At 48.5% G+C, this 18,091-nt stretch overlaps 1 protein-coding gene across 1 annotated transcript; it reads right to left on the reverse strand.

Moving 5' to 3' along the window:
- Positions 1 to 1,672: 1,672 nt before the first annotated feature.
- Positions 1,673 to 17,732, reverse strand: SIGLECL1 (SIGLEC family like 1). The gene is made up of 8 exons (XM_027514513.1): positions 17,563 to 17,732; positions 17,327 to 17,424; positions 7,932 to 7,997; positions 7,272 to 7,370; positions 5,838 to 6,113; positions 5,618 to 5,723; positions 3,510 to 3,663; positions 1,673 to 2,434 (listed from the first exon to the last, which is right to left on the reverse strand). The coding sequence occupies exons 1-8, from the start codon at positions 17,730 to 17,732 to the stop codon at positions 2,393 to 2,395; spliced, it is 1,011 nt and encodes a 336-aa protein (XP_027370314.1). The 3' UTR covers positions 1,673 to 2,392.
- Between the last annotated feature and the right edge of the window lie 359 nt (positions 17,733 to 18,091).

Genomic DNA, 18,091 nt, shown 5'->3' on the forward strand with positions numbered 1-18,091 from the left:
GTAAGTAGTAGATGTTCCTTTTACAATGTTCAACAACAGGGAACAATGAGGAAGAAGCAAGAGGATACAAGACTGAAAGCCACTCACCTGGCTGCAGCAGTGGATTCCCAGAGAGAGAGTAACCGGAAGACAGGAAAACAATAAAAGACAGATAGGAGCCTCTCACGTGGCAGAGAGAGAGAAGACTCTGATGATGCCCCAGGAGCCCCAGGTAACTGTGACAGTGGGGACAAGCTGACTTTCTGATAGATACAGTGCAACATACTCTGGTAAACACCAAGATGGCCCAGAGAACATCTCAGACCATCTCGGTCACAGGAGTTTCTGGAGAAGTGTAAAGTTGTTCTTTCTTACAACCTCTGGAATGCCAATTAGGGGACCTCAACCTGAAACATAGCTTCTTATATATGCCAGTGTGTCCAATCCCTCTTTTGTAAATTAAATGCTCAAGTAAGTTTTTCACCAGAACAGCTTGACATCAGGCAATTGTCAACATTTTGAGCTAGAATTTTGTGCAGACTGTGAGGTCCAGTGTCTGGCTTCTTTGCCTCATTGTATGGTGCGTGGTAGGTGCCTGTATTTCTGTGGGATGTGTGAACTGCATGCATACATGGGTGGCTTATGTCAAATCTGCCTTGAGCACAAGATGACCATCTCACTGGTGATGACAGATAGGAGAACCCTCAGACTTACAAACAATGCCCCAGCAGAGAGATGAAACTTTTCTTCAGTTCAGTTCAGTCTCTCAGTCGTGTCCAACTCTTTGCGACCCCATGAATCACAGCACGCCAGGCCTCCATGTCCATCACCAACTCCCGGAGTTCACTCAAACTCACATCCATCGAGTCAGTGATGCCATCCAGCCATCTCATCCTCTGTCGTCCCCTTTTCCTCCTGCCCCCAATCCCTCCTAGCATCAGAGTCTTTTCCAATGAGTCAACTCTTCTCATGAGGTGGCCAAAGTACTGGAGCTTCAGCTTTAGCATCATTCCCTCCAAAGAACACCCAGGGCTGAGCTCCTTTAGAATGGACTAGTTAGATCTCCTTGCAGTCGAAGGGACTCTCAGGAGTCTTCTCCAACTCCACAGTTCAAAAGCATCAATTCTTCGTTGCCCTCTGAAAAATTACCAGCATCTGGCTCCAAAAAAGGAAGTTGTCATTCATTCTGAAGGAAACACACAGCTGGGGTCCCTTCTCATGCCAGAATCCAGTTCTCATTCCTTGTATTCCTTTGTGGTCAAGAAATATTGCAGTAACCTCCATTTAACTGGGCTCTTTGCCTCCAGTCTTACCTCTTCTAAATACACCTCAGGGCTTCGCTGAGGTGGTGGTCTGGTGGTTAAGACTCTGTCTGTCAGTGCAGGGGACACAGGTTCAAGCCCTGGTCTGGGAAGATTGTGTTCCACATGCCTCGGGGCAACCAAGCCCGCACACCACAAATACTGAACTATGCTCTAGAGCCTGTACTCCGCAACAAGAGAAGCCCCACTCACTGCAACTAGAACAAGCCTTCAAGCAGCAATGAAGACCCAGTGCAGCCAAAAATGAATTAATTAAGCTTAAAAAAGTACACCTCAATAACCACTCCTGGGATTGTCTCTCACTGTATATCTAGTCACTCTATTTCTTTGTTTCAAAACTTCTAACAGTTTATTCATTCACTCAGTTATTCAACAAACATGTTTTAAAGCCTATTTCAGGAACCATTCTGGTGCCGGTGATACAAGCAGAAAGCAAGACAGACAAGACCCCTGTTTTCATGGAACTTCCATTTAAGGGAGTCGGGACAAGGTCCCAATGTCTTGTGATGGCATTCAGGGCTTTTATGTCGTTTCTCCTCCTACATCTCTCAATACCACTTTTGACTCACTTTCTACCCAGGTACACCTCAAGTAAGGAGACTCAAGTGCAAAGAGAAGGGGTGGGTTTGGCAAAAGATCGTATCCAAAGACACGACCACTAAGCATTCAAGCAAGGATCCAATCCGTGTGTGTGATGGCTCTTGTGTATGTATTTCAGGTACTAGGTGCATAATAGGGGCTCAAAAACTATTTCTTGGTGGACATATTTCACAGTCTCACGTTTATTTCTCCTTCTTTTGAAGGAGCTCCCAGGATGGAGCACCTGTCTTCTGGCTAATCCAAACAACATATCATATAGTTTGCTTTCAGGGGTTCAAAGACCAGGTCCAAGGTAACCCTATTCAATGGATAACCAGTGAGGGGGCAGGTGGGACTGGAGAGGGCTTCATGGGCTGAGGATACTCTGGGGGGTCCGAGTTTGTTGTAGACTCCAGGGTTCCTGGGGTCTCTAAGGATTCTATGGGCTTTGGTGACTCCAAGGGTGATGGGGACTTCAGGTATGAATGTTGTTTTCACAGGCTTTGTCAGCTTCAGTTTATCCTGCTCTTCTTGGAAGTTTGGGGTGATGGGTCCTGCAGGGCAGAGCAAAGAAAGAAGGATGTTGGAACAGGTCTAGACGTGAGGTACCCAAATCTGAAAAGGACAGAATTCTGTCCCTTTCTTTGAGCACTGAATTAAAGGCAGTGTGGAGCAAGGGCTTGGCTTCACCTTTCATCAAAATCCCCATAGTTGGAGCCTGCCACCCTGTCTTCTCCTACTGATCCTTCCTCCCTGTGCATTCTCAGCACCACAAGCCACCCAGCTGTTCCCAGACTCCCCTGGGAAATTTTGTCTGATTTCTCCAGGGAGGTTCAGTCTCTCACCCCTCTGGGCGACCATCACCCCCAGCCCAGCCCTGCTAGTGTGATGCTGCCTTCCCCACCAGCCTGGCTGCTCTGAGGGCGGGGCCTGGGCCCGGTCCACTTCTGAGACCTCAGCATGGAGAACAGGAGATACTGCAGGAAATACTGGTGGAATTTAACAGATGTCTGGTTGACTCACAGAGGGACACCAGCTCCCAGTGCAGAGTGAAAGGAGAGCAGCAGGGTGCTTCTGGCCCTAGAGAATCATAATGACTTAAGAACAGTGAGACCCGGCTACTCGGTGCTGACCCTTGTAAGCCCTGCTGAGGATAGGGGGTGCAGGACAAATAAAGGCGTAACCTGGGCATGGCCTGGTCTTCAAGTCTTTCAGGCTGACCTAGGCCTGTGGCACCTACAGGCTGTGCTGACTACAGCCTGCCAAGCGCTCAGAGACCAAACCCTTTGATTTCCCTTCCAATGCTACAACTGCTGTATTGGGTTCTCCTAATCCTCTTCTCAATGGGGACTCTGTGTGTGTGTGTGTGTGTGTGTGTGTGTAGGGGGAATGAGTTGCTGATTCTAATAACCCTTCAAGTTACTCCTCTTAATTTTCATCTGTCTTCCCCTCCCTGGGTCTTAGCGTCACCATCTATAAGATGATGTGTAAGCATGCTCTGGCATTCTAGAAGTCCTGTAAGACCGAGGATGGTATTAATGCTGCCTTTACACACTGTATGTGCCTCTCCTCATGGGTCTTGTGATCATTATTCTGATAGGCTAGATTCCAGACACATGGGGTACCTACCAATATCTGCTGCTCAGGAGACGGGGTGACTCTGGATTTTCCTGGTTCCTTGAGCCTTAGAGACGTCTCGAGTCCTTGGCGGGCTCTTTTAGGGCTCTTTTCTGCCTTCATTGCTGCAATTTTCTTTGCCTGCTTCATTCTGATATGTTTCGCTCTAAGGAAAAGATGCTCTTGATCAGTTCTGGCTCTCCACCCACAATACGGGCTCTGATCTCGCTGGGAAATGCTGGTTTAGAGCCTGGGTTGTCTGGAGTGAGCCATGCAGCCTCTCTGGGGATTGCTTTCCTATCGTGGACAACGGAGACGCATGCTTGTCAGGCTGTGGGGCTCAGATGAGGTCAGCTATGAAAGGGCTTTGCAAACTCTGATTCTGTTGGTCTTCAAGTCCAGCTGGCTATACTTAAAACATAGCTCCCCAGGGATTTCCCTGGTGGTCAAGTGGTTAGCATTCAGCGCTCCAACTGCAGGGGTCACCAGTTCAATCCCTGGTCGGGGAACTAGATTCTACATGCCATGTAGCATAGACAGTGAAGTCGCTCAGTCGTGTCCGACTCTTTGTGACCATGGACACCAGGCTCCTCTGCCCATGGGATTTTCTAGGCAAGAGTACTGGAGTGGGTTGCCATTTCCTTCTCCCGGGAATCTTCCTGACCCAGGGATTGAACCCAGGTCTCCCACATTGTAGACAGACGCTTTACCGTCTGAGCCACCAGGGACGTCTGCCATGTAGCAGGCCCACCCCCCCCCAAAAAAAGGTGCATTTAGAGTGCACCTAAGTAACAGCTAAAAATGAAGTTGATAAAGGTTCTTGGGGTTGGTTCATAAAGACTCCTAAGATTTGGCTAAACGTGCTGGCTAGAAGCCTGGAGTGAGAAGGGCAGAGATGCCAGAGGCAGGGCAGAGAGCTGGGCAGGGGAGCCTCTGGCCAGTCCAGACGTCTTGGAGTTAATCCTTAGTTGAGGACCATGGAGGAGTCAGCTGGGAGGGGAGGTGTGAACTTGGGGTGTGCACAGTCTGGAGAGGGAGAGGCAAGAGGCTGGTGTCATGATCTAAGCCAGGCCTGAGCTGGGTAAGTGATGAGGGGCAGAGAGAGTTGGGAGTAACTGTCCATCAGGGTCCATCAGGATGAAGAAGAGGAGTGGGGTGGCAGGGCAAACTGGGTTGTTTTTTTTTGCGGGGGGGCATGTAACGACAACCCAGTGAATCCTCTTCTAAGGATTAACTCCAAGATGTCTGGACTGGCCAGAGGCTCCCCTGCCCAGCTCTCTGCCCTGCCCTGGCATCTCTGCCCTTCTTACTCCAGGCTTCCAGCCAGCACATTTAGCCAAGTCTCAGGAGTCTTTATGAACCAACCCCAAGAACCTTTATCAACTTCGTTTTTAGCTGTTACTTAGGTGCACTCTCAATGCACCTGATGTTGCACAGAGACACCGGAAGTTCCTCAGATGTGTTCCCGGGGTCTCTGTACACGACTTTCCACCACATGAGCAACGCTCAGCCCTGCTGCCACTTGAGACAGCTCCCTGGGGACTCCGCTGGTTTCACTTCCTCCTCCGCTTTCTATTTTATGAAGTTCTTTGAAAGCCTCGGTCCCTTGGGCCTGTTTTGTGGCCTGTATAGTCCCGATGGCCCTGGCTTGTGGGGACCCTGTTTGCTGCGAGACCCTGAGTTCCTCAAGGGTGGGGGGGTCCATCCAGCACCACAGGCCTGGGGGTAGCAGGCTCTGGGAGAGGCTGAATGGTGAATGTTTTTAATTGGAGGACTATTGCTTTACGATGTTGTGATAGTTTCTGCTGTACAACAAAGTGAATCAGCTGCATGTATGCCTATATCCCCTCCCTCTTGAGCCCCCCTCCCTCCCGCCCCCATCCCACCCTTCCAGGTCATCACAGAGCATGGAGCTGAGCTTCCCGTGCTATCCAGCAGCTTCCCATTAGCTAAATATTTTACACACGGTAGGGTACGTATGTCAGCGCTACTCTCCCAACTCACCCCACCCTGACCTCATGCCAAACAACAAGGAAGACAGGAACACAAACCCACCCATCAACAGACAGGCTACCTAAAGCTGTACTAAGCTTACGGTGAATCTTAACCTCAGTACTCACATGAGTGGGACAAGGCAGAGGAAGAGCAGTGTGACTCCGATGGCTCCGTAGAACACGCCCCGAATCAGCCCTTTCATGAAAGTCTGGGCAACCAAAGGACTCCTTCCTGGAGGTAGAGAGCTCATGAGAAGGGGTTCTCCCCGGGGACCTCCCAGCTGCCTCCCCAGACCCCAGGGCCCACCCCCTCTTCCCCACCCACATGGGGCCCCTCCACCATCACCTGACTTCAGCAGGATGGTCAGAGCGTGGGTTCCCTCTGGGTTCCTGCCCTCACAGAGAAGGCTCGTGCCCGTTTCAGGCAGCTTGGTCAGATGGATGGTGCTGTTGGCCCAGGGGCCAAGCGTGGTAGAAGTCACCCGAAAGCCTGTGTGGTTCATGGCCACGGGAGTGCCCCCAACCCACCACTGCACGGAGGGCATGGGGGTCCCGCGGAAGGAACAGCTGCACTGCAGAGTCTTCTTCAAGGAGCAAGAGGAATCGAGCAGCCTGGTGGGGGCTGTGAGGGAGGGAGGATCAGGAGTCAGCAAGCATACTGATTCCCTGTCTGCCTCCTCCAGGACCCAGCCTTTTCTTTATTTGTGATAAACCAGGAACTTCAGAGAGACTTTCTGGGTCTTCCCCAGTGGCTCAGTGGTAAAGAATCTGCCTGCCAGTGCAGGAGACACGGGTTCAATTGCTGGTCCTGGAAGATCCCACATGCCATGGAAGAACTAAGCCACAACTTCTGGGCCTGTGCTCTAGAGCCCGGGAACCACAACAACTGAGCCCATAAGCCAGAACTACTGAAGGCCAGGCACCCTAGGTGCTGTGCTCTGCAGCAAGAGGAGCCACCGCAGTGAGAAGCCCACTCACTGCAACTAGAGAAAAGCCCACAGAGTAATGAAGACCCAGGAAAGTCAAAGATAAATAAGTGAACAAAATTATATATTAAAATATATACATATTTTTTGGAAGTCCAGAGGAGTCAGGCCTCACAGACCAGTTGCCCTTCACCCTTTCTCCTCGTCTGGCCTGAACCGAACACTCTCCAGACCGATGGCAGAGGAGTCTCCTGAGGATCTGCATTGCCTGTGATCCCTCATCTATCCACCGCCACCAGGCTAAACTGCCCAACCTCAGTAACTCTCTTCCTTGGGTCCCCAACTCTGGCCCTTCCAGCTCCACCTGTGGTCAGATTTTTCCCTCCATCACTGTCTGGATGCTCCTGGCAAGTCATTTCCCCTTCTACTCTTCCCTAGTCTGGAAAACAGAGACTTCCTGAGCCCGTCTCACACAATCATTGCTTGGAAAAGGCATACAATGAATGCCTGAGGTTTACTGTGTTCCTGCCCCAATTCAGGACCACTTACCACCCATTCAATGAACATTTTTAGATTTTCCTCTTCCCCATCCCGGTGGACATGGACTGAGCATTCATCTTAAGCAAAGACTGCTATGCTTATTTCTGAGTAAGAACACCATGAAACCACCTCACTCTCCGTAGAACAGGTCGGACATGTGGTCCATCCAGTGAGATTGTGGGTTAATAAGGGATAGTCACGCTCTTCAAGGTCTCCAATAATGAGGAATTGGTCCTTAGCATTTCCATGTACTTAGTCATTGGAGTTGTTTGGGGTTACTGGAGGAAAGGGGTCATTTCCCCCTGAACAGTTGCCCTTGATCTTGGGCTTTCCATTTGGGTCACTTGAGGCGATGAGGAATTTGCAGGCCTCTCCTCCACTTCCCTTGCTGACCTCCACATTATTTTCACCATCTGGGGAAGCAGGCCATGGAGAGTGATCAAAAGAGGCTGAAAAAAACTTACTAACTTTGGAACTTGGAGCATGCTAGCAATATTCAGACAGCTCCTGTGCTCAAATATCTTCAGACCCCACCCTCGCCCTCAACTCTACTGCCTGGCCCAGGCCACCCACCCCCACCTCCACCTCCCCAATCCCCCCCAACTCCTGCCAGAATCTGGCCCACAGATGCTTAACCCACATTGGTTCCTTGGTGCCCTACACCCTCGCGTGCCTGCTTGGTCGTGTCTGACTTTTTGCGACCCTATGGACTGTAGCCCACCAGCCTCCTCTGTCCATGGGATTTCCCAGGCAAGAATACTGGAGTGGGTTGCCGTTTCCTCCTCCAGGGCGTCTTCCTGACCCAGGGAACAACCCTGCTGTCTCCTGCATTCCAGGAAAATTCTTTGCCGCTGAGCCATCAGGGAGGCCCATCCTAAACCCTTAAGCCCTCTTGTTTCACGTCACCACCCAGCCCTGGCTCTGGAGGCTCGGCTTCCTCAGACCCCTCCAGCACTGCGTCTGTTCCCACTCACCCAGCCGGAGCCCTGGCGGCGCCATGAGCAGCAGCAGTTGTTCTCGGCACAGGAGAGGCCCGGGGCCTAGACCACAGCAGGCCCAGAAACCCGAGCTGTCTGGTTCAGAAGGGGTGATGTGATGAATACCTGGAAGAGGCTGCGGGGGTGGGGAGAGCAGAAAGAACTCTTAGCCAGCGGGGGCTTCGGCCTCTTCTGTCATCCTGAAGGCGCGTCCCCTCTGAGAAGCAGGAATTCTGTGGGATGTGATGCCTGAGGGCCTGCAGACAGGACGGCACCACCGTGATGCTCTGTGATGCCCCGAAGGCACGTCTCCCTCCGCACCCCACCCGCCCCAGTCTTTCACTCCCCTCCCCAGCCCCCTTAGGAGGGTCTTTAGTCCCAGGTCTGCAGGCTTCCTCTCAAGTTTACCAGTACCTCATAAACTGTGTGCCACAGGGAGACAGGGTCAGGTCTGGGGGTTTGGAATGTCCCCCTGGGGCCCTGGTGAAAAATAGCCTGGAGGGGGAGTGACCGCAGGCCAGGTGGTCAGGGGAGAGAGGTGGTGACTGGGGAAGAATGGCAGGCTGGAGCTGGTGCACAGGCTGTGAGAGATGGAGAGGATGGGACCGATTTAACATTTGGGGGGAATAAAAACGGATGGGGGTTCCTACTGCTGATGGGAAAAGTTCCAAACCTTCTTGCATTGTAAATGAGGGTCCCCACAAGTTTGCATCACCCTTGTCTTATGTCCCTGTGTCTTTCTCAACCTTTTCCCAATGCTCCCCTTTCCAAATTTCACCCTAAACATAGCTCTCCCGTCATCAGGGACTCTTGTGTTTCCCAGCTTTTCCTTCTGTAGTTCTCCTCTGTCCACATTCAAATCCTTCTTCAATTTCATAACTGAGTTCAATGCTGCTTCCTTGATGCAGCCTTTCCTGATTGCCCCACCCAGTCAGAAGTAGGTAATCTCTCCCCTCCCAGAATTACCAAGTGATTAAAAAAAAAAAAAAGGCTGCATTGTGTCTTAGTTGCAGCACGCTGGCTACAGGGCATGTAGTTGCTCCGCAGCAGGTGGGATCTTAGTTCCCTGACAAGGGATGGAACCTGTGTTGCCTACACTGGGAGGTGGAGTCTTAACCACTGGACCACCAGGGAAGCCCCTATCAAGTAGGGGTTATTTGTTCTTTTCTGGAGAAGTGACTTTTTCTTCATGGCAGAGTGATTTGTTTTTGTCTAGATGCCAGAGAGTAACTTACCCTTCTTTTCATTACTCACAAATTCAACCTGTTTAGGGATGCAATATTGCCCGCTAAAGCAATACTTTGGCCTCCTTTGCTGTTAAGAGGGGACCGTGTGACATTGTTTTAGTGGAAATAAGCTGGGGATTCTCGGGAAAGTTTTTGCTTTCTTGATACTGTCCTTTCCTCTTTCCTGTCACTTCCTTCTTCTTCCTCCTTGAATATGGATGTGATACTGGAGGTGGAGCAGCAATTTGGCAACCATGAGGTAACCATGAGGAAGAAAGCCACTCATGGTTGATGTTCACTTAAGGATGCTTTAACAGAGCAATTCAAGAAGCCTAGTTCCCTGACGGCCTTGGAGAGCTGCTATGCCAATCCTGCGCGGCCTAGCTCTGCACATCTTTTTTTAATTGATGTATAGCTGATTTAATGTTCATTTCTGCTGTACAGCAAAGAGATTCAGTTTTATATCTGGAGAAGGAAATGGCAACCCACTCCAGTATTCTTGCCTGGAGAATCCCCTGGTGGGCTGCAGTCCATGAGGTTGCAAGAGTCGGATACTACTTAGCGATGGACACAATATATATATATATAGTGGTGGTTTAGTTGCTAAGTTGTATCCGACTCTTATGACTCTTTTCCATTATGGTTTATCACAAGATATTGAATATAGGACCTTGTTGTTTATCCATTCTGTACTCCAAATCCATCCCTCCCCCACCCAGCTCCCTCTCGACAACCTATATCAACCTTGACAATCCTGTATCAAATAGACCCCTGTGCCCTGTGCAGAGCTTAGAAATGAACTTGTTTGATAGTCACTGATACAATGCTCACATCAATCTCACCTTCCTTGAAACTATTGCTCCCACACACACTTGTTTTTTTGAAAAGCACCGACTTCAGAGCAGGAGCCCAGGGTTTGAGTGCCGATTATGTCAGCTATGACACTGATTCATTGGGAAACCACAGACAACTGCTTTTCCTCTCTGGGCCATTTCTGCAATAATTCTGCAATAATTCCTGGGAAAGAGGCAGAATGAAGAAATACGTCTGGGCATGACCTTCCTTATTAGCATTTTAATCAAGCATTACCAAAGACATGAGTATTTCAGGTTCCAGGGTTATTTTATGTCCTCAGACATTGGGTTGGTCTCAATTGATTTCTGGTAAAATATTCCAGCAGCCGCCACTGTGGGGCTCGTTGGCTTTTGCCATAAACTCTGGTCTGCATAAGGATTCCGAGACTTCTTTCCAGTAATTTTATAGACAGGGGCTAGCAACAATCCCTGATGCAGGATATGTGTGTGTCCCCCAAAATCCAAATAGGCCAATCAGACACTGGGCTTCTAACTTCTTTTTTCCGCCAGACATCCTGTACTTTTCAAATTAACAACCTGTGTGGGTTTGGGCAGTTTTATTGGTTCCCTTTTATTATATCCAATCAATTTTGGTTGAAGGGAGGATTTATATGTCTCCTGTTTAATAATACTAGAAAGGGGAAATGTTCCCCAGTCATACAAGGTATCTATTTATTAATACATTGAGGTAAAGGAGGAGATTCAATGACTTTCCATGAAATCTATTTAAACATTCCAATCTTCCTCTAAACTCCCACAGTAATCCCATCAATTCTTGAATTTCCATAGCTTCCCCATTCAACTGTAACTCCTATTAGGACTGACTAGCATCTGGTCCCATCACTTCATGGCAAATAGGAGGAGAAAAAGTGGAAGCAGTGACAGATTTTATTTTCTTGGGCTCCAAAATCTTTGCAGATGGTGACTGCAGTCATGAAATTAAAAGATGCTTGCCTTTTGGAAGGAAAGTTATGACAAACCTAGACAGCGTATCAAAAAGGCAGAGACATCACTTTGCTGACAAAAGTCTGTATAGTCAAAGCTATGGTTTTTCCAGTAGTCATGTACAGATGGGAGAGTTGGACCATAAAGAAGGCAGAGCACCAAAGAATTGATGCTTTCAAATTGTGGTGCTGGAGAGGACTCTTGAGAGTCCCGTGGACAGCAAAGAGTTCAAACTAGTCAAGGCTAAAGGAAATCAACCCTGAATATTCATTGGAAGGACTGATACTGAAGCTGAAGCTCCAATGCTTTGGCCACGTGATGCAAAGAGCTGACTTATTGGAAAAGACCCTGATGCTGGGAAAGACTGAAGGCAAAAGGAGAAAGGGGACAACAGAGCATGAGATGGTTAGATAGAATCATTGACTCAATGGTCATGAATTTGACCAAACTCTGAGAGATAGTGAAAGACAGGGGAGCCTGGCATGCTGCAGTTCATGGGGTTCACAAAGAGTCAGACATGACTGAGTGACTGAACAAGTTTTAGAGTCACAGAGCATGACGCTCCCATGTTAAGGAGTCTCAGAAACATGTCTCTGTTTTATTGCTAATGTGCATGTGGCTTTGAGTGCCCCACTGGAAGTGGGGCCAAGGAACCCAGGCCCTTTAATGAATCTTTATCTTGATTAGGTTATGGGACCATCACCTCAGGTGATTTGCAGGCAGATTTCTCATTGTCCTATCTGTCTTGTGGCTTTTTAAATTCCCCCAAGCTAAGGTAGATACAGCAGACTTGATTGAGGTCCTTCAATGCTGGGGGACGATCCAGGGTTCCCACGGGTCCACCCAGTCTCCCAGAGTGCTGCACTGAGACCTTTGTTTTGACCCCATCAATGTCCCCTTTATCCCAGTTCTTTTTTAAGATTAATGTATTAATTTTTGACTGGGCTGGGTCTTCTTGCTGCACGTGGGCTTGCTCTATTTGCAGCACGTGGTTTCTCATTGCAGTGGCTTCTCGGTTGTGGAACACAGGCTCTAGGTGCACGAGCTTCAGTAGTTACAGCGCACAGGCTGAGTTGCCCCTCTGACATGTGGAATCTTCTTGGACCAGGGCTGGAACCCGTGTCCTCTGAACTGTCAGGAGGATTCTTAACCATTGGACCACCAGGGAAGTTCCTATTTATCCCATTTCTTAAGGACTGTTTAAAGATTTCCACCCTGTCAGACTTGGACTCTCCCCTTCATCTTTCTTCATTCTCTGGTAAATTGCTTTAATGTTTTGTGCTCCCTGTGGTTTCAACAGAACGCTTCCTTTAGTAGCAGCAGCCCCGAGGCTAACAGCTTTATCTTGGGCTGGACAGAACCCAAACTGGGCTGTCAGGATCCAGCCCGGCCTTTTCCTCTTCTTTCATGTTAGCTATTACAGATAAAAATAACCCAGGATCATGCATTTAGCTTGTTCTTGTTATGTTGCATTTTCTTATGCATCCAGTGAGTCAACTTCTTGGATGTTGTATCCATCATTAAAAAAAGGTAACCCTTAACCTCCTATAACTAATTACAGAACAGTTGTATTTCAGCAACCCTTGAGTAACCCTGGGGCCACCCAGGAATCAGAGTCATCACCTCGTGTCCTCATCCTTCCTTTTCCCAAATGATGTGCTTCAGTGGGTCCTGTTTGCTCTAGTGGATTTCATTTCTATGCCAGCAGCAAAGCTAGGGAACGGTCTGCAAGATGCCTCATTCCTGACAGTGACTGCAGATTGCAGGGGTCCCTAAAAGCCCCTCGTTTTTGACATCTATTGAAAGTCTGGGGGCCCTCAAGACTACCCTCAGATTTGATAATTCACTGGAAGTACTCCCAGAATTCACAGAAGGACTTCCCTGGTGGTCCAGTGGTTAAGACTCAGCCCTTCTGATGCAGGGGTCATGAGTTCAATCCCTTGTCAGGGAACCAAGATCCCATATGCTGCAGGGTTCAGCCAAAAATAGGAAACAAAAAGAATCCACTTCCAGAATTCACTGAAAGCTGTTTTAGGTTACTGTTTTTTGCAACTAAGGACACAGATTAGAATCTGCCAAGAGAAGGAGCACAGAGGGCAGAGTCTGGGAAAGTTCCAGCCAGACAGCTTCCTGTTCTCTCCCCAAGGAGTCAGAGACAGAGCAACTTAACTGTTCTGGAGTTAATGCCTGACAACAGGCCCAGAAGACTGACAACCAGAGAAGCTCACCCAAACCCTGTGACCAGAGTTTTTATTGGACCTTCATCATGAGGGCATCTGCCCTTGTGGCAGATTTTACTCTCCTGCTCCTTCTGAAGGTGAACTGATACCACAGGATCCAAAGCCCCCACTGGAAATCACGTTGTTAAACTGTCTTGTGCGGCCAGCTCCTGCCCTTAATCACAGCTGAAGACTCTTCAGTGTGACGCCAGGACCTCAGGCAAACAGAGACTCTCCATCAGGCAGGACTTCCCAGGGTTTAGAGATTATACCTCCTGGAATCCAAGGGCAAAGGCCAGACCTCTCTTTGGGCTCCATTAACTTCCTTACTACATAGAATGATGTGTGCTGAATTCAAGGTAGCAGTGATTGCTAGATTTTAGTGGGAGATATGGTTGGGGAAGGGGTACAAAGGGTGAGTGTTTTAAATTTTAAGCTGGATGGTAGGTGCATGCTCTTTTATATACCATTTTTATACAGTTCTGTAAAGTATCTGCCAGCAATGTGGGAGAACCAGGTTCGATCCCTGGGTCAAGAAGATCCCCTGGAGAAGAATGGCAACCCACTCTAGTATTCTTGCCTGGAGAATTCCATGGACAGAGGAGAAATGAAAAATTAATCATTTCATTTATGTAAAAGTTTTATTTATTTATTTTTGTTTTGGCTGCACCTCGTGGGCCTGTGGAATCTTAGTTCCCTGACCAGGGATCCAACTGGCATCTCCTGCATTGCAGGCTGAGCCACTTGGAAAGCAAAGATGGATTAGTAAGTGGAAAAAAAGAAAGAATCACCTAATTAGGCCATAATGAGATTTTAAAAACCTTTAACTTAAACTAGTATTTATTGTTTACTATGTATCTGTCAATTTCACATACACATAGTCTCATTTACATCCCCGTCAACAACCTGAGAGATTGAATATACAGAAACAATAGCCAGACTACGTATGACTCTCAAGTCTCAGCCGTATGACATATATGACTCTGATCCTCAATTACCATCAACTAGTCCAAGAAACCAAACCACTACTGCAGTGACAGTTAGCCTAGAACAGTCAGAGTTTGCCCCGTAAGTATCAGGTTCCTTATTATTTACTGTTTCCAGCTCAGAACCAACCAAAGAAAACCAAATATGCTTTCCAATCCAACCACAGAAGTTGCTAACCCTCCATCTTTCTCATGATTAAAATCGTCTCCCAACACTGCTGACACTCCTTCACTTTTTTCCACTCTAAAGGACTCCCACTGCCCTGCCCGGCTTCGTAGTCTTTGCCGAATGCAAATGGTGGTGGCTGGCTCTCTCACTACAGCAAGTCTGAATCAACAGCCTGTTTGTTCTCATTTGGGTGGTTTTCGTTTATTTCCACAAGCCCTATGGAATTAAGTGTTATGATTTCCTCTTCACAGAGGAGAAAATGGAAACTCAGACAAATAAGTGATTTTCCCAGAGTCGCTGAGCAAATACAGTTAGAGATGAACTTAAAACTCGTTTCTCTTTTTCCACACCAACTTTCAAGAGTGTAGAGATTATAAGCTCCCCCAAATTCTCTGGCCAACTGGCACTATGGGTACTGTACAAATTACTATTAAATGTTTAAACAGCACTGCCCTATTCTCAGGGCTTCCCAGGTGCCCAGAGGTAAAGAATCCTTCTGCCAATGCAGGAGACGTGGATTTGATCCCTGCATCGGGGAGCTCCACTGGAGAAGGAAATGGCAAGCCACTCCAGTATTCTTGCCCAGAGAATCCCATGGACAGAGGAGCCTGGTGGGCTACAGTACACGGGGTTGAAAAGAGTTGGACAAGACTGAGCACACACGCAGCAACACAGCCCTCATCTCATAAAAAGGAAAAAGTCAATCACCTAAAATTTAGGAAATATGTCTCTAAATCAAATAAAATCACGTTCAGGAAGAAATCAAGAATCAAGACCTCAGAGTCCACTTTGACTACTCTTTTATATGTCAGAAAATCCTGTTGGTATTGTTTTCCAAAATACATTCAAAGTCTGGCCACTTGTAATCAGCTTCACTGCTGCCACCCTGGCCCAAACCACCATCCTCTCACCCAGATGGCTGGGATGATCTTCTCATTGGCTTGGCTGCTTCATCTGTGTCCTGTACATGCTACTCCCTGCATGGCAGCTGGAGGGATTCCATCAACACCTCAGTATCATCCTGCCCCCTTCTCTTCTCAAAACTCTCCAAACGGTTCTCATCTCACTCAAGAGTAAAAGGCAAAGTTCTGCATAACATGGTCCATTCCCTCCATTCCCTTTCCTTGTCTGATCTCATCCCCTACGACTCTACAGAAACTCTACATCAAAGAGCAGTCTTCCCCTTCTCAGGAACCTTTCTCAAGAAGCACACGCCGTTTTTGTTTTTGGCCATGACACACAGCCAGCATGTGGGATCTTAGTTCCCCCAGGAGGGATCAAACCCGGGCCCCCTACATCGGCAGCACAGAGTCCTAACCACTGGACCACCAGAGAAGTCCCAAGGAGCACATGCCTTGGTGATGGCACTCTTCATTCATTCTTTCAGTCAACCAACATGTTTGAGCATCTCCTTTATGCCAGGGACTATTTTAGGGTTTTAGCAGTAAGCAAGAATGACACAATCCCTGTCCTCAAAAATCAAGCTGATGGTGAGCATAACTTGATAACTGTAAATACAATGAAGAAAAAGAACCCAGGACAACACGATAGGAATTATGGGATGGGGGACAATGGGGAAATCGTTTAGATAGGGTGGTCAAAGAAGGCTTCTTGGAGGAAGTGACATTTGAGCAGAAACCTAGAGGAAGGAAAGCCAGGCCACGCTGGGGGAAGGAAAATTGCAGGTTGAGGGAAGAGCAACTGCAAAGCTTGAGGAGTTTAGCATGGTTAAGAGAGAAAAAAAAAAGTGAGCTGCTGAAGTGCAGTGAGGGGTGGGGGAGACTGGCATGAGACAAGGTCAGATACCAGGTGGGCTCAGCTCCTAAAAGGCATAAGGAGGAATATGAATGCAATTCCACTGGAGTGTATTAAGAGGCGTGACTGTAAACTGATTAATTTGGTTTTGAGTTCCCTCTGGCTGCTGTGTGGAAAATGGACCACATCAGGGGCTAGAGCGAAAGCACAGAGACCAGTGGGAGACCACGCAGCCAGTCAGAAAGTGTGATGATGGCCTAGCCCAGGGGGGCAGCTCTGGAGATCTTTACTGTACTGAGGATAGATTCTGGGCTGAAATGATGGTATTTTCTCTTCTTCACACCCTACAGCCATTCCCTTTTTGCACTGCCATTTTTATTCCCTTTTCCTTTCTCCAATTTAAAACTGCATTTGGGTGTTGGGATGAGCCCTGTCTGGGTCCTGGCCCAGGCTTGGCCAGTAAATCACTAAAGAACCTTGGTCAACTATTTTACCCTCTCTGGTTTGTTTTTTTTTTTTTTTTAAATCTATATTTATCTATTTGACTCCATGGCATCTTAGTTGTGGCTCATGGAATCTAGTTCCCTGACCAGGGACCGAACGGAGCCTCCCTCCATTAGAAGCACAGAGTCTTAGCCACTGGAACACAAGGGAAGTCCCTCCTTTTATTTCTTCATCTATAATATGAGTGAGCTTGATTGTTTGAGATGTAATGATCAGCCAAGCTCTAAAATTCTGATTTCCTCTTGCTCCTCTCTGCCAGCCTTTAGAGGTGAGTTGAGTGACTCCTCATGCACCCTCTTTTCCCCCTCTCCTTCTATTTCCCTTCATCCATCACCTCTCAATTTTACCTTTGTCTCTGGTTCCAAGGGCCCCAGACGGTTCTTTGACCTCAGCACACCTCTGTCTGTATATTTCCGAAGCAGAGTGCAAGAGATGCAGCGACCTTTCCAGACTTAGTAAGGGCGGGAATGACTTTTGGATGACTGACCTACTTAGGAGCTGTAAAACGAATTTCAAGAGAAATCAAGGACTAACAGTGAAACCGATTAGCTGGCTTACACGCAGGATAACTGTGTGACTAATGACTGAGTGCCTGGTAGGGGGATTAGCTTATTAGGAGGCTGATTTACAGGGAGCCTAATTGGACTGATTAACAGGGCAGGCCGTGAAGGGGGTGGATTATCCGATTAAATGATTTATGAGGGGACTCACTGCAGACTCATCAGGGTACTAGCCTGATCCTCCGTTGACATAGAGACTGACGGTCTTATTGGCAGATTGGTAATCCTCTGGCTGCTCTTCAGGCTGACCGGGTGACCCACTTGGTGGCAGGCTGACGAATACAGAGACAGGCTGCGGCGAACTGACTGACTAGCTGGTGAGCTGGCTCTCAGGGAGCCTTCCAACCTGATCCAGAATTGGCCCCGGGGGCCTCTCAGGCCGGACAGCCACCTTGGGAGGCCTCACCCACCTCCGGCCGCCTAACTGTCCAAGGGTCACAGTGACTGACAGAGATGCCCGACTCTCATGGAAGCCCAGTTCGGCCAGTGCCAGCGCAGGTTCTCCACTCAACAACTGACAGGAGAGCCAACAGCCGGAGTGCAGCCCCGTGAGGCCTCGTGAGGCCCCACGACGACCCATGTATCTACAGAAAGAAGGCTGTGTGGAAACCACCCTAGATCCTGGCTGCGTGCCTCCTGAGCGTGTGACGTAAGCGTATACCCGGCAGCCAATCAGCGACTGCACGGGCCCGCCTCCCAGCCAGTCAGTGACTGAGTAGTTTAGTCTGGCTCCTGAGAGGTAGGGTTGATGCTCAGAAAGTGAGAATTATTAGCGATGTACCCTTGTTATGGAGAAGGCAATGGCACCCCACTCCAGTACTCTTGCCTGGAAAATCCCATGGGCGGAGGAGCCTGGTGGGCTGCAATCCGTGGGGTTGCGAAGAGTCGGACACGAATGAGTGACTTCACTTTCACTTTTCACTTTTCATGCATTAGAGA

Source organism: Bos indicus x Bos taurus, chromosome 18, assembly GCF_003369695.1.
Source record: "Bos indicus x Bos taurus breed Angus x Brahman F1 hybrid chromosome 18, Bos_hybrid_MaternalHap_v2.0, whole genome shotgun sequence".
NCBI lineage: Eukaryota > Metazoa > Chordata > Mammalia > Artiodactyla > Bovidae > Bos > Bos indicus x Bos taurus.